The following is a 15,804-nucleotide window of genomic DNA, read 5'->3' on the forward strand; positions in this document are numbered from 1 at the left end:
TACTGTATGGGAATACATCTCTTTCATCATTCGTTCAATGCCCATTGATCTAAGTGTTTGGGTACCCTTACCACAAGCTGGTTTCATAGAAGAAGAATCAATAAAGGAAAACTACATTGTTTTGTCCTCCAGCCAGTGACGGATAAATCTGAATGTAAAGCGGCTTTTACAATTAGCAAGGCTTTTAGACAACACGTCTCCTAAAGATTTATGAGCACTGGCTTGTGGCTGGTATTAATTTCACTCCTAGAGAATTAAGAACATTTCAAATAAAAGGTATCGTTATTAAACAAAAGACAGGTGTATGGTTCCACTGTATGCCATGTGCTAGGAGTTTCTCCCCTAAAAGTTATTTTTGCATTCAAAGACACATTTCATGCAAATGATACAATTCTTCTTATCTTTTTTTTTTTTTCCAAACAAAGAAACACACATTTCTTTTATATGTTCATTTAAAAAAAGAAGATTATTTTCTTTTTATATATATATATTTATATTTATATATCGTATATAAATTTGTTGATTTTTTTTTCTCTACACTTTTCCAGGGCAGGCACCGCACACACACCGGGTACAGAGGCATGCCACACTTGCATTGCTTTTTGCATTCTACAGTTGGTTGGCTGGCAGGCATGATGTCATCCAGACAGTGCTGTAGTTGGTGAGTGTATCTGAACACACACACACACACACACACACACACACACACACACACACACATTTTCTCTGTCACTTTCTGTGTCTTCTGTATCACACCCACACTCATACAACCATACTTGCAACCTGGCACCAGCCTGAGCGTCACACTTCCTGGATGACATCAGAGTAGGGGGGGGGGGGCGGGGTCTAGGGTTGGTCCAACAAGCTTCAAATGGAGTAATAAAAGCAGTGCAGCAAGGCTCTGTGGCGCATGCAGAGGTGGGCGGGAAACGGGCCTGGGACAGGGAAGGTCAAAGGTCAGTGGAGGGTTCAAATGGAAGGTGTGGGGTCTAGCCCAGGGTTGCAGACAGATTCATGAATGGTAGCTCGGGAGAGTTTGGGTGGTGGTGGGGGGGAGGGGGGGTCAAGGCAAGGAGGGCCATTGCTAACTTCATGACGATTACATTTGTATTCAATTTTTTTCTTTCTTTTTTTTTCATCTTATGTGATTTTTTTTGTTGCATTTTGCTTTATATTTTTACTTTTTACAAATGTGTACGACGACATAACTTAGGCTCAGAATTGTGGATGGCTGAATCTACTGCTGGTTGTTATGGTCAGAGGATAAGAGAGGGTTACAGGTGTTATAGGAGAAACTTTGACGTTTGTTCGCTACATGAGTTGTTTAACTGTATACACAATATAAATACATGGGGAAGTGGGGATGCCAATATATTGGTTTCAATAACTACTTGCTGTTTGTGCTCAGTTATATACTGCAGATCTGCAAGTATTGCTAGAAGTCATGTCTTACCCAAGTTGTTCCCCAATAACCTGGATTAAGTCTGTGGAGTGTAGTCTGCTCCTACTTTGTAATTGTCGTAGTTTTGACGGTAGAATTTGCATATTACAACGTGGTAATATGTGTTATAAAATTACTAATTATCAGTTAAATACTAAACATATTCAAAATGTTAGAATCTTTCTTCAATCAGTAAACAATTTATAAGTACACATAGAAAGTAGTTGTTTACTTAGATAACACTTGACTCATAGCAAGAAAGGTGCGTGTCTGTTCACGCAAAGAAATTAATTGGTTAATCATCATACACTGTTTAGGCATGGTGTAATGTCTAACCATAGCCTCATCACACACACACACACACACACACACACACACACACACAGTTGCATACGCTCAACAATCACACTTACATACACACACACAAGCTCGTTCATGCAGCTATATTGTATCATGGGATCTGTTCCTCCCTCCCGTCACCTCAACCAATCAGAGACCCTCTCCACAGCTCCAGTGAGGAAAGCAGTGATTAATAAAAACAATAGAAAGGCGAGATCCAATCAAAAATATTCAGTGAGGAGAATGAAGAGGAGGGGTGTGTGAGGAAGATGCACTGCGTTGGATGCACAGTGCATATTCCGGCAACCATCCTGTCATCCTTTCCTCTCACTGTGGGGGTCAGTAACACACTCTCGCTGTGCTTCAATATGGTGTCTTGAGAGACTGGCTGGAAGCCAGGTGTCCACAGTGCGCACACAAAATGTAACATTGAAGATATTTTGTAAAAGAGAGTGTGTACCACAAAGGTCCCCCCAACACTTTTTTTTGTGTGTGTTTAGCTCTCGAGGAAGTCTGTCCCTCCCAACCCATCCATTGCTCTGTCCACCCCCAATGACACAGAATGCAAATGTCTCATTGCACTCGTGTGCGCCTCACCCGTCTGTGGGGAAGTTGGGAGAAAGTGGGAGGGAAGGGAGGGCTTGAGGTAATGGGGGAAGGGTAAAGAGGGCATTGTGGAGTAGTAATGAAGGGGAGTATTGATCAGAGTCACATGATCTTTAAACCAAAGGGGCAGGGGAGGGTGCCTAGTTGGGGTGCCAGTTAGATGTCTTCTATAAAAGCCTTTTTTTCCTCCCACAGTGAAAAGGGAGGGGTAAAGGTACAAAAAATAGCTTAATAAAATAGAGGAAAAGAAACAAACTCTTATTTAAAATGTAAAAGTATAATACAAAAACAACAGCAACAAAAGCATAATAGTAATGAAAACGTTAGTGACTTTAAAGGTGAAATAGTAGAAGTGTTAAGTTGTATTCGAAGTTATCTCTAATGACACAAAATAAATAAAAGCTGTCAGAGGAGAGGATGCGGTCGGGGCTCTCGGGTGGAGGAGGGTCGTTGCTCTCTCTCTCTCTCTCTCTCTCTCTCTCTGTCCCTGTCTTTCTCCATCTCCCCTCTCCATCTCTCTCTCCCTCTCCCTGTAACTTCTCACTCCTCACGGAGCTGCAGGCGGTAGCGGCTGTAGCGAATCTGGAAGAAGAGCCTCTCCAGCGGCGTGCGGCTCATCCCGGGGAGCCTGTAGTCCTCGCTCTGGCCCGTTCGGCGGAAGCCCAGTGACTCGTACAGCTTGTGGGCGGCCAACTTTACAGCCGTCGTGCCGAGGACCACAGCAGCGTAGTTGTTGCGCACGGCGAACTCCAGAACACGACGACCCAGTGCCTTTGCGATGCCTTTGCCGCGGTAACGAGAGTCCACCGACATGCGCCGCAGCTCCACCGAGTTGTCATCCTCGCGGCCTTGCGCCGCCACGATCCCCACCACTCGTCCGTCGAGCAATGCCACCCAGAAACAGGAGCCTGGCAGAAACAAGAGACAATACGTTTGATTAAATTAGGTCGATAAACACTTAGAGGAATAGTTCAACATCTTGGGAAATATTGCAGAGTTATGACGTATCCCGCCTGCACTGAGGGGGGGGTACTATCTGCATTGGGAAAAGGACCTGGTACCAGAAGTGAGTCCAGTCAAACCATGCAGTAGATAAGAACTTTAAGCAAGAGAGCGAATAGGCATATCTCCCAAAATGTCAAACTATTCCTTTAAGATTTCAAGGTAAAGAACGGCCTAAAGCTTGTCAGTCTTTTTAAGATCAATGAAAAAGATGTCTCATGTGGAGGTAATAAAGGGAAGAGAGCCTCACACTGCTCCAATAAACTGTGAAGCTGGAGACCATATTTCAAATATCTGACAGATATGTTGCCGCTTGCTGGAAAGAACTTCACGCTCTTACAGAATGGGACACAAATTACACAGAAAACATGCATCATGGCGGATGTATGGAAGGAATAATCGGAAGGACAAGGAACCAGAAACTCCAAATCAAGATGAACTTCTAATGTTTCTCCATTAGCAGCATCATGTGCTAATGGCTTAAATGCTCTGAGAGGAGGGAGAATAGAAGAAGGGATGCAGGGAGAAGATGAATGAGGAGGGCAGGGACCCAGTGTCTGACCGGAGCTTAATGGCATCAGCCACTCGGTGAGACGCTGCTGATTAAAAGGCATGACGGAGCGGTCACTTAGGACTCACAGTGTAGTGGAGCAGAGACACTGATCTCACAGGACAGAGACAGACACGTTATGGGAGGAAGAATAACACTGGCATTTTTACAGAAGCTCATGCTGTGTAGGGACTTGCTGTATACCAGAGTTGATGTATCAGACACCCAAACAGACACTGGTGACAGACAGACAGATAAAAAACACTAACACATATACAGACAAGACAAACAAGGTTAGACTGATGCAGATAAACGTGTCAGCAGACAATGCTCCTCCACCAGAGTACTGCTAAGAGCTTGAATATCAACCCGTTTTCTAATATTGATTTTATATCCGTGCTGCACAAGCTGCACACTTTGACACAGAGTAATTATGCTCGTGAATCCTTTTTTCTTTTCGCCATTTCAGTGGTAATACTTGAGACTTCTCTTGTCGGCTGTGTCATCAGCTGCGGTGGAAACGTCTGCATTTGTTTTACGTTTAGCTTCAAAGCTTGAAATCTCTTTGTAACTCATAATCCCCCACATTACCCTGGGAGAATCACTGGTTCACAGGGTGTTAAATACCAGGCTAACATGTTCCTTTTGAAATCATTCCACTTTGAATCTTAATCAGGCAGTTAATTCAAAGAAAGTAGCATCGCGCTTCGGTTTCATGCCTTTGATTCATTTCCTTTTCACGATCTATTCTTCCGAGGAAAATTACCCTTTTAACCTCCTGTTTTTTATCATGCAATCGTGTTCAAACCGTGTCTCCATCGATGTCAGCAGTGCTCACGGCATGTGTCGGCATTGGTTTAGTACTAAAATGCCATCTGTTTGTTGTAGTTAAAGAAAATCTGAGATTTCTGTAAAAATATGCGTCCGTCCGTGAGCTCTGAATACTAATTATCATCCTTACTCTCTCTTCCTTGCGTCTACAGATAACTCTCTCTCTTTTATTCCTGCTCAATCTCCCACTCTTTACACACACACACACACACACACACACGAATCCACACGCACTCCAAAGGCGGTGACATTAACATCATGCTTGCTGCTGGAGTCCCGTGTGTAAAGAGGGATTTGATGCCCCTGCAGGCCTATGGTAAGCTGATCCGGAGGCCTCTGTTACTGAATCAAACAACTGTCATATGTAGGTTGCTGCGTTGACAGGAAAACCCAAGTGCTCCCCACCCTGATAGCTAGACAGGGGCATGGCATCACTGGGAGACTGTCTGCTACCAGTGTTTCACTAATCTCTTTAGGGAGTCGGGATTTTGAATTACATGCGGGAAGATTCATAGCTCCTTGAAAACCACACGTAAGAGCATCCTGTTACCCTAGTTGAGACTTTAAAGATTCACCCTGTCTGGCTAAATGTAACTTGTGTGTCAGGTATGGAGAAACTTACGACGGCACATTAGGGCCGCTGTAGGTGTAAACGAGATTAAAGTGATACGTTTACAAGAAGAACCAAGCTTCCCTTTGCAAGGTTGGATCCACCACATCACACCACACTTTCATTTCAGAGAATATCCATTTCTTGTATTGTAAATGCCGAGTTTTCTCTTGGAACAAGACCCCGCTCCGCTGGCTCCTGATTTAAAAATAAACAAATAATGTTCTACCTACAATGGCTCTAATACGCCGTCATAGAATCTGTTGGAAAATGTGTAAGAGACACACATCAGATGACTGTGCACTTTACTGCATTTCATAAAAGTCCTTCACCCTTTACAAAAAGGGCAATCAATCAGTCAGCTGCCATTTGGGGGCTGACAAAGTGTGTAGTTAAAAATGTGGAGCTTTTATGGATGACTTTTTAATAAGAGATTGCCGGTACGGCTTTACAAAGTTGTAAGTGGTTAAGTGTTTCGCGGCCTTCACTAATACTGTGGAATGATGTTTCATTATAGGCAGATGATAATGCTGCAATGTCAACTCCCGTGGCGGCATTATTATGATCGTGCACGTGTTGGCGTAAGAAGGGGGGGGGGGGTTGCATAAAGCCCTCCTGACCATCTGTCTGAACTGAGCCTGTGCCAGGAATGAGGACAGCACACCAAGCACCCCTCTGCCTATCAGACTGTGTGTATTACTTAACACTGTGACAATGAACTACGAAAAAAGACTACATCTCCCCTTGCCCCTCTGTCTCTGCCGAGCAGGGTATGTTGACCTCTGACCTCACTGCTCAAGGAGCATCACATCTGCTGAATCTGACACTGCTTATTAAACTGCACGGCTTTGAAGCACACTGCTGCATGTGTATTGGGTCGCCATTTGGGATCCCCAGACTGACTTGGAGAATGGAAGGAAAGGGAAGGAGTGACCCTCTCTTGTTTCCCTCAACAACCATCATAAAGCCTCTCTCTTACTCTTACAAGCGCAGAGTGGGATGATCAGGACCGTTGTGTATCTACCTTGTATATCTTTCTACCTCCATCTGTTCTGGTCACGAGGGAGAAGCCTCTTAGTTCTTCGTGCCGCCAGATTGATTGGAGAGAGAGCGAATGAATAAGAAACTGTTTTCCCCAAAAGGCTTTTTCCTGTTGTGCTTTCGAGCAAGTCACTAAGCCCCCTGTTGCTCCAACACAGCAGCTCATTGCTGAGGAGTGGAGCTTAATATAGTGTTAAAACGTGTGTGTGTAACTGAGGCTGGAAGGTCGTATGAATGAGCTTTCTCACTCAGAAAAAAGGAGGTATAAAACGAGAGGAAAGATGGACAACGAAGAAGAAGAAGAAGAAGAAGAAGAAGAAGTCATTCATGTGTCCGCTGTGAAAGAAAGAGTGAGTGAGCAGAGGAGGAGGAGGGAGGCATCTGTGTTAACAGTAATAGCGATGAGCCTGAAAGGATCCATTATTGCTGCTAGGGCATACAAACACGACGGGGGAGGGAGGACAGAAAATCTACCATTATTACATAGGGGGAGGGGACCTGAAGAATACAGATGATCTCAAGTCAGGAAATAAATCAAGGCAGAGCGACGACGAGCTCTGGAAATCATTCATAACCATTCTCACGCACGCACAAAATGATTACTGTATTCTTAATGCGACAAATCTCATTTCTTTAACTACTTTAGATAATTAATATGCCTCCGTGCATCTGTGTGGGAGTGTTGTGATATGAGCCCTATATAATAAAGAAAGAAAGAAATGGTGCGCACACAGGAATAGTTTTGGTGGTGTTTCATGAAACCAAGAGGGATAATTCACTCCATAAGCGTTCAGTCTAGACGACGCCTCGCTGTGCCCTAGTTCACTTCTCTGTGGGTATAAGCCAAAGTTGCTTGACTCTAACCTCTTTGTTTTTGTGTCTATTTGCTTTGTGTTTTAATAATTAAACGGTGAATTTACAGTTATTTGTACGTGTTGTTTAATGCGTCTCCGCAGCATGTGTGTGTCCTTGCTGTGGGACTCGTTAAGCACCGGTGATTTATGTCTCAGTAGTGCCTCTGAGTCGAAACTGTTGCGTCACTGCATGATTAATCTGACCCTGCTAGGCGTTAAATGGCGAGTAGGCATTGCTGCTAGTGTTGATATTTCTCCGTAGTATACATGTGGTGCAATATATGCGACTGTGTTAAGCACCACTTTCTATACAAACAATCAATTTTGCCCTCATTTTCGCTAAAGAGACACGCATGTTGTGGCTTTTTATGGCATTTAGTTTGTCATACTGATATTTCTTTTAATAATATCCATGACTGCTTTAACTAGAGCGTGTACACAGGTTAGTTAAGAGTGTACAAGGATCTGCTGCTGCAAGAGAAAGACACACATTCAGGTTATTTTGACTTTATATCGTTTTATCGGTGAAACGCTTAAGATGCTTTTGAAGGGGATTTTCCTTGGTCCTATACAACGCAGACACACCCTCCTTCTCCGGTCATAGTGCATGCTGGGAGTATGGATTAGCCTGTCATGTGTAAGCTACGCATCAGCAGTTTCTCCCTCCGTCACGGACAAACGAGGGCGAGGGGAGGTGACCGTCAAACGCATGGCACACTTTCCAGATGTGTACCCAAACACACAACAGTGCAAGTACAGATAATGAACAATTCATGTGTGTTAAGTCTTTCCCAACAACTTGACCTTTAGGCTACATCTAATGGTCAAAGGGGAGTGACGCATTGAACTGTGTTGTCACACTTAACTCAGTCCGCGTGCACCTTTCCCTGCTACACACCCATTAGCTAGGAGGAACTCATTATCCCTTTACTGTTGCTTTTACTGCCTTCCTGCCCATCAACGCGCCCACGCATATTGTTTGTTTGTATGCAAGCGTGCAAGTACATGTCCACATTTTACACACATGCTACACTTTACTGTGTGCATGCCATTGTTCACATGGCTGCTGCTGCTGCTGCTGCTGCTACTGCTGAGCGCCTTCGAGCTTCACACCAACATGCAAAATGTGACTTGAACCCATTTCATGGAGACCTATACGGTTCCTGCTCAAGATCAAGATCAAGCTGGTTTGGCTCAACTCAACAGAAATCACTTTGAATCTATAGAGCACTCAAGTAGTCCCACACGTATCGATAACCTGCTTTAAAATTGGCAATTGTCCGCAATCAAGCGCTGTTATCGGTCACCAGAGACTCAAGGTAGGGAGAAAAGGCTGCGATAAATGAAGCTGCTGTTGACACGTCATCTACTCTTTGCGATGAGTGTCTTTCGGTATTGATTCAAGCAGAATGTGAAACAAAGGCAGAGGGTAGTGAGACTTCAATGCATTATTAATGATCGGCTCCACTTCTTCAAAACGCTGAATAGACGAGAGAGAGAGAGACACGTGTTCGTGTACTTGCAGCGTACAGCTAAAGTAATGGGCTGGTGAGTTCTCCCGTTTCTGAGTGTGGACCGGCCGAAAACAGCCGAGTCAGTGGCGTAAAGGACAACATGGCTAACACTGTGACAGGCTGGAGTTTTGGAGTGGTGATCATCTAGAATCATGTAGATCAACATCAGGGAATATTGATTCTGCTTGGATCTATTGTCGCTATCTATGAGTCATGGTTAAAGGAATATATTCTTTCTAACTGGCTGTAGCTTCATATGTAGTGTAAAGACAAGAGGGTGTAACTGAATGTAATTGTTCCTACAGCGTAAAAAGGAGTAGTGCACGTAATGTCCACTGCCTGCCACTGAAACATGTACGAATGAATAGCATATTACATTTGAAAGGGACTGAAAGCTGTTTCCTTGGCTGGGAGGAAACATCACTTCCTCTGTGCCAAGATGATGGATAACCCAGTTGGCCACTGCAGCACCTCCTCTGCACCTTCAGCGTAGATGAGAAATAGAGAGGAGGAGGAGGAGGAGGAGGAGCGATACAGGTGGGAGGGAGAAAGAAAAGGCTGTGGCTCAAACCACAAAAAGAGGCAGGGAGAGAGAAGGATAGAGAGATGGATGCCTTATTAATCTGAGGTGCTGAGGAGTCAGGAATAAACCCCGGAGCCCCCTCTGTCTGTGTGATAACCAGCAAACTGTTTATTTATCTTGCTTTCTCGCACACACAACAAATGCATCATATTGTTGAGGAGCACACCCCTTCCCTTGGATGTCCCCGTTTTCTATCTAACACTCATCTCTTTCCCTCCCTACACACATTTTCCCTCTCTCTCCTCCCCCCCCCTCTCTCTTCCTGTCTGTCGTTCAGAGCTAAAATAAGCACAGCAGGTACCAGTGGAGGAATACACACACACACACACACACACACCGCACAGCCACAATGAGACTGACCTGCAGGTTTTTATAATGTCGCCCGCATTGATGAGACCCTGCAGTAGCCATGACGCCTCGTTAAACAGCCAGTATTACTGAGTGGGTATCACTTCCAGCCAGGGAGGATTTGGCTCAGTGTCTAGTGTCGCCCTCATTATATCACTGCTCCAGAGTGACCTGTAGCGAGTAAAGAGCGCGAGGGAGGGATGTATGTTGTCCGCCTACTGCTTGAAGCGAGGGGGAACCTGGGATCAAGTGATAGAGAGTCGTAGTAATGGTAGCCGTAACTCCCGACATGCATTTCCTACGAGAGGAGCGAACAACACTTGATGTGAGAGAGGTGCTGAGATGAACCGGGCCCGTGATGCATCGAGAAACGCTGGTGCAAGTGAACACAACCGTAAAGGTGCCATAAGCAATCACATTCACAGAGCCGATGTTTGTCGCTCGGAAGTGTGCGCACCAGAGGTGGACTTAAATATTTCAGCTGCTTACTAAATCTCTGGATGGCTCGAGAAACACAAGACTTTTTACCGGCTTCAGTGTGACTTTGAGGGAACTTGCAGATCTTGTCTGATTCATACACCTGTTTATCTGATAACACAGCGCGTGGATTAGTGTGTACTGCCGTGTGCAGGCGTACCAAGAGATTAGCTGAAAGTAGTACGAGAATAAGGAATAAAGGCTTGGAGATAAATACGTTCAATGACATGAGAAACATACTTTCAGCTGATTAAAGTATTTTATCTTCATGAACAGTTTCTTTCAGCCAAAGCACTGTAGTTGTTAACACATCAGTGGGGGACATATTGACTGCCAGATTGAGTCATTATTGGTTTATCGCGCCCAAGGATGGACAGAGCAAGATGGATGGAAAGAGGGCTTTGCGCCAGCAGTCCTATTTTAATTGCATCAGTTTGAATTTGCCCAGCTCTCATTGACCTGTTGAATGTGAAGAATGGACTTAAAGAAATGAATTGAAAAATGAAATTCAATATGTGTAAGGAAACAAACGTCTTAATCTTTTACTCCTAGCCGTTGTTCCTTCAATTTGCTTTACAGCCCCTCTGTCTACACACACACACACACACATACAACCACACACACTTTATTATGTGGCAAATGAAATAGGTGACAGCTGGCCTTAAGTGGCAGCAGAGTGAGTGATCACAACACACACACAGAGGAGATAAGAGTATCGATCGTTCCATGTGTACAGGGATACGCAGCTCCAGTCAGCTCGTCTGTCTTCCAGTGTCCACTTATTACACTTTATTCAATTCACATTTTCGCCTAATTGTCAAAAAAAATGAACTAAGGGAATGCTAAAAGTATCCTCTACTGTTCTCCCTCCTTCCCTTTCTTTAAATCTCTCGTTCTCTGCATATAAAGTAGCGTTGACATCATTCATATTATATGATGCTCTGATGTATCGACCACACCAGGACATCTCAGTTAATAAACATCATACACACGGTCCTTATGTTGCCTCCATGCAAAACCTTTGTCATATACAGACTCTTAAATGTTCCCTTTCATATCCTCACACACACACACACACACCTTGAATAGACATTTCCCGGTCATTTATGTGACTGTTATGCTGTTTTGTCCTCAATATGTTCAATTTCAAGTCAATTTCCAACTCTGCTGGATAGCTAAGTTAGCTGCTCGGTGTGATGGAAGCTAGTTTGCGAAGCCAAATCACACAGAGTGACTGTTTTTTGGTTGCCGAGTACTAGTATCCCTTAATGTCTGGTCCTATCAAGGACAATATGAGACTGATTCTCTTCCCTACGCTCAGACGTTTCCTTTGAATCAGTCTTTTCCTACCGCTAGCAAGCTAACAGACGACAGGATTACTCTTGGTTACTCTTAACTGCCATGAAAGATTGGTTTAAATATTAAATATTCATGACAAATAAGCAAAGAAAAGTTAATGTTTTGGGGAAAAAGTCCTTTTGGTGTTAATTATTAAGAGCTGCAGTCAAAATTTCCCAAACGTAGCTCGGTTTGATTTGAGCGATTTAGTTATCAAACATGCGTAAACAACCCCACAACCGTGATCCGATTGTTGCGATCACCTTTCCCCGCCCACTTTAAACCTGTGAGAAGAGCACAGAGAGAAAAAAAAGAAGTAAAATAACCAAAAGTGCTCTAATTGTCGTGTAACAGTTTGTTCGTGTGGGGGCCCCCAATTGCTCAAAACAAGAAGCAGATGGAGGAAATTCGTTTTCAGGTCCTTTTTAAGTGTTGCATTCCGTACATAATCACACACTCCTACGTGTTACGTGCCATCCTGTACACACACGACAACAAACGACGGTGACGTGAGAGGTGCCTCTCCAGCGGGACTGCATGTCGGTGCCCAGGTGTCCGTCCCTCTGGGCCCTTTCATTTTGCATGGATATAATCATTAGCATTGTCCAAGAGCAGTGGTGCCTGAATCCCTCTAAACCATCTCGGCCCTGCGGCAATAATGGGAATGCTAAATTGCAATTGTGTATGCAGTGGATTACCAGGCCAGAGGGCACAATGTCAGAGAGAAAGAGACAATGGGGGGGGCAATTGACTGGCTTAACTAACACCTGCTTTTTATATTGACCACGTGGCTTGGGTTAACAAGGGATAAACGTGTCCAAGAAGTTACAGCGCAGTGTGTCACGTGCTTGTGGTTAGCCATCGCTCGCACCCAAAACTCGACCCCTGCAGAGAATGAAGAGTTGGAGATGACACTCGAGGTGGATTGGTTTTTCCAATTAGAAGCTTTAGTGGAGGAAATGAGGCCTGCCGACACCGAGCGTACTGCAGAAAGTGTATCAGCAGTTTCCTCCATGCGATCAATAGCCCCCCCGCCCCCCCTCGCGCCCCGCCCTCACAGCCCGTGACCAAGTGGAGCTCAGAGAGGAAGCAAGTGGGGGAAGGAGTGGAGAAAGAGACGGGGAGGAGGGGTGGGAAAGACGAGTGGAGGAGAAGGAAGGCAGAGAGAGGAGCTGCATATTTGATGAGCTCCCTGCCTGAAGACTCTCAGTCACACTGCCTTACGTGTAGTTATTCCAGGGGGGGTTTGTCTTTTATCCTTCCAGCTGCATCAACATTACAGGCCCTAACTTTTTTTAAGTAGTGTTTTTGTACCTTATCTTTATCATAATTCCTCTTTAAAATCAACACTGGTGGTGGAGCATTGCCGACTGACAAACCAGACAATGTGTATTTAACTCATTATTAGTCACACTACAGTGAGGACAGTGACGTTTCTCCCTCGTCTTACCTGTGGGTGTCATGTAATAAGCCTCTATGTCAGCCATGTCCGTGTGCAGAGCACAGTCCAGATAACTGTGGATAACTTTCCTGCTGTAGAAGTAGCGCGCACCCATGAGAATGAGGGGCGCACAGCAGGTCAGCGTGACGGATTTGGTCACGAAAAAGCACATTACTATGGAGAAATGGAAGAAAAATAAACGAAACCTGTCAGAAAAGAGAATCACATGTTTGATTTTGGCAGAATATGACCCCACACAGACACAAGAAGTAAAAGAGCAGAGGCAATATGACATTGGTAAGCATCAATAAAGTGAAACATCAAATTCTATATGAACATTTTTTTCATAAAGAGAGATTGGGATTAGTTTGACACAATGCGGCAAAGTAACTTCCATCAAACTGTGAAGTAAGGCACATTAGTGTAGCAGCAGAAGCACAAAATGTGACAGGGTATAACGTTCAGTGCATGTTAGTGTTGAATTCATCAAAGCAGTTCAGTCCACACTGGAGTAATTAGTCGGATGTAACGCTGGGGGGCGCACGGTGAAACACAAACAAGCAGGCTGGATGCTGCATAGCATGTTGCGTGGCATGCAATAACTAGTAGTTATTTTACTCCAGCGTGGTGTCAAACATGTAGAGGGAAGTGCTACGGAATATTATAACTATCAAGACTCATTGAGACTGCACAAATATAATTAGTTTGGGAGATTTCTCATGTGTCATGCCTTGCAGTCTAATTAACACCAAATAAACACAGCACTTTACTTTTTAGTGCCATTTAAAAAAAGAATAAACAGCTCGTTTGATTTTGACGTACGGCACCGGTCACGATACATGAGGCTTTAATCTGCGCTGGCAACATCAACAAAAGCCAAACGTGATCAGTGCATGACTGGCGCAGAGGCGGGGAGGCGTGTGCGCGCCGCGGGGGATTTTAATGAGTGTGTTGGGGTGCGCGGGGGAAGTGCTTTTTTGGGTACGTGCGCGCACCCCGTGGGCCAATCCTCAAATTCATTCACTCATTCATTCACGGCACCGGCATGTCATCACACATAATCAGCGGGGCCGCCGGTAACACACGTGCACCATGCGCCTGGCCATGCCTTTTGTTGCATGATGAGCAACATGCCGGTGAGTGCCGGCGGAAAGAGCCGCGTCGGCACACTGTGATGCTGCAACAGATTTGTAACTGTACATCGCCTACTGGGCCATATAGTGCAGAGAAACGTTAGATTTAAGACAAGTTCCTCATATTAATAACATTAGTATACAAACATCAAAAGAAAGCGCAACAGAGATATTATTCAACATTGTGATGTGAGCTTATATATATATATGTATATACATATAAATACATCTAATTCATGTTAAAGTTAAGTTTCCTATAGCGTTAGAAAAGTGGATCTGAAAGCTAAGCCGGTGTAGGATGCACGATGCAAGGCAGTGGGGGTACTTACCTGTCAGAAGAGCATATAAAAACTGGGTCTTGGGCTGCTGCCTGAGCCCCCTAAACGCCGTATTGGGTATCCTCTCCATAATACCCTCGTAAAAGATGCGCCGCACCTCCTCCTGATCCCCGCACTCGAACTCGCGGATAAAAACCGCATCTTTCCTCACATCCTTTGCCTCGGCGGGGTTCAGAGCCGCGCTGGACGGTGGAGAGCTCCACATGATCGACTCTTTTTTGGTCCCAGGTATAGCATCGTGTTCGTCCGCAACAATTTTAGTCTCGCAAACCATTTTGGGAGACGAAAAATGCATGCAACTGGCAGCAAAAACAAACTACAGTTCGGAAAAAAGGGGGAAGAATGAGAGTGAAAATGGATGATGCGTGAGATTTTCTTAAAAAACAGAGAAACGATGAAGGGGATAAGACGAAGGGGGGTGTTCTGCTGCAACCCTGAGCCTTTCTGACGACCAAGACTTGCCGGTATGATTCAAGCAGTATTTATAAGCAGGCAGGGCGGGTAGATTCAGGTTCAGGGGTTGGGGTGATCCTCTCGCCGCACAGATTGGTGGATGTGGTGCGCCGTTAAACGCAGAGGGAGGAGGGAGAGGCACACACAGTCGCTATCTCTGCATCTGAACAGGCTTCTGTGTGCCGGCGAAGTGCGTGCTTTAAAGATGTGAGCCCATGAGAAGGGGGTGGGATGGTGAGATTGTGTAGAGAGGTTGTTTCTGAACAGAATTGTCTTCATAGTGTCTTTCAATGAGGAGGATCCTCGGGGTTTTCATTTTTTTGAGATGGCCATAAAGGATGCGATACGCAGCACAAAGGCGCAAGGTAAAGCGGGGGCGATGCGTCAAACAGGAGGAAATCCTATAACAGGGCGACTGCAGCTTAGGTATCATTAAAATTGGAATTATAATAATTTATAAAGGAGGTTTTTAATTCAATTAGAGGTGAACATAGTTCGCTTGTTGCCTTGGACTCTGAGCTCCTCGGTGCATTACATCTGTAGACATTCTGTTGTTGCGCAGATAAATATGCTACTATTACAATGACATGGTGGGAAAACAACTTTATGTCAGGCGTCAAGATGTATACCCTGATATGAATCGGCATTAAAATGACACTATAAAGGCTTAAATTCAGCTGGTAGTCGCTCTAATGTCTGAGTGCAGCCTCCTCTGCCTGTTGACTGACAGCTCTGCTGCACTGCAGTGATTCCTCCACGGCTTCCCTCCGCTTTGTCATCCTGCTCCTGCCATGCAACAGTCTTAACATGGAGATTATATCGCGCCTTTCTGCGCATCTGAAACCTCCCATTTGCCCATCTGTCGGCGACTTGCACCGTACATTAAGCACCAGCAGCGACGACAT

General features: G+C 44.8%; 1 protein-coding gene across 1 annotated transcript; it reads right to left on the reverse strand.

Annotated features, from left to right (window-relative positions):
* Positions 1–480: 480 nt before the first annotated feature.
* nat8l (N-acetyltransferase 8-like) lies at positions 481–14,887 on the reverse strand. Its single transcript, XM_029454978.1, has 3 exons — positions 14,438–14,887; positions 12,985–13,149; positions 481–3,294 (listed from the first exon to the last, which is right to left on the reverse strand). The coding sequence occupies exons 1-3, from the start codon at positions 14,739–14,741 to the stop codon at positions 2,927–2,929; spliced, it is 837 nt and encodes a 278-aa protein (XP_029310838.1). The 5' UTR covers positions 14,742–14,887; the 3' UTR covers positions 481–2,926.
* Between the last annotated feature and the right edge of the window lie 917 nt (positions 14,888–15,804).

This window comes from Cottoperca gobio, chromosome 18 (assembly GCF_900634415.1).
Source record: "Cottoperca gobio chromosome 18, fCotGob3.1, whole genome shotgun sequence".
Lineage (NCBI taxonomy): Eukaryota > Metazoa > Chordata > Actinopteri > Perciformes > Bovichtidae > Cottoperca > Cottoperca gobio.

Excerpts from the sequence above, each read along its gene's own strand:
- nat8l (XM_029454978.1), bottom strand. The coding sequence starts at position 14,741 with ATGCATTTTTCGTCTCCCAAAATGGTTTGCGAGACTAAAATTGTTGCG. Across the intron at positions 13,150-14,437 it reads TTTATATGCTCTTCTGACAG|TAATGTGCTTTTTCGTGACC; the intron begins GTAAGTACCCCC and ends ATTTCTCCATAG. Across the intron at positions 3,295-12,984 it reads TTATTACATGACACCCACAG|GCTCCTGTTTCTGGGTGGCA; the intron begins GTAAGACGAGGG and ends TGTTTCTGCCAG.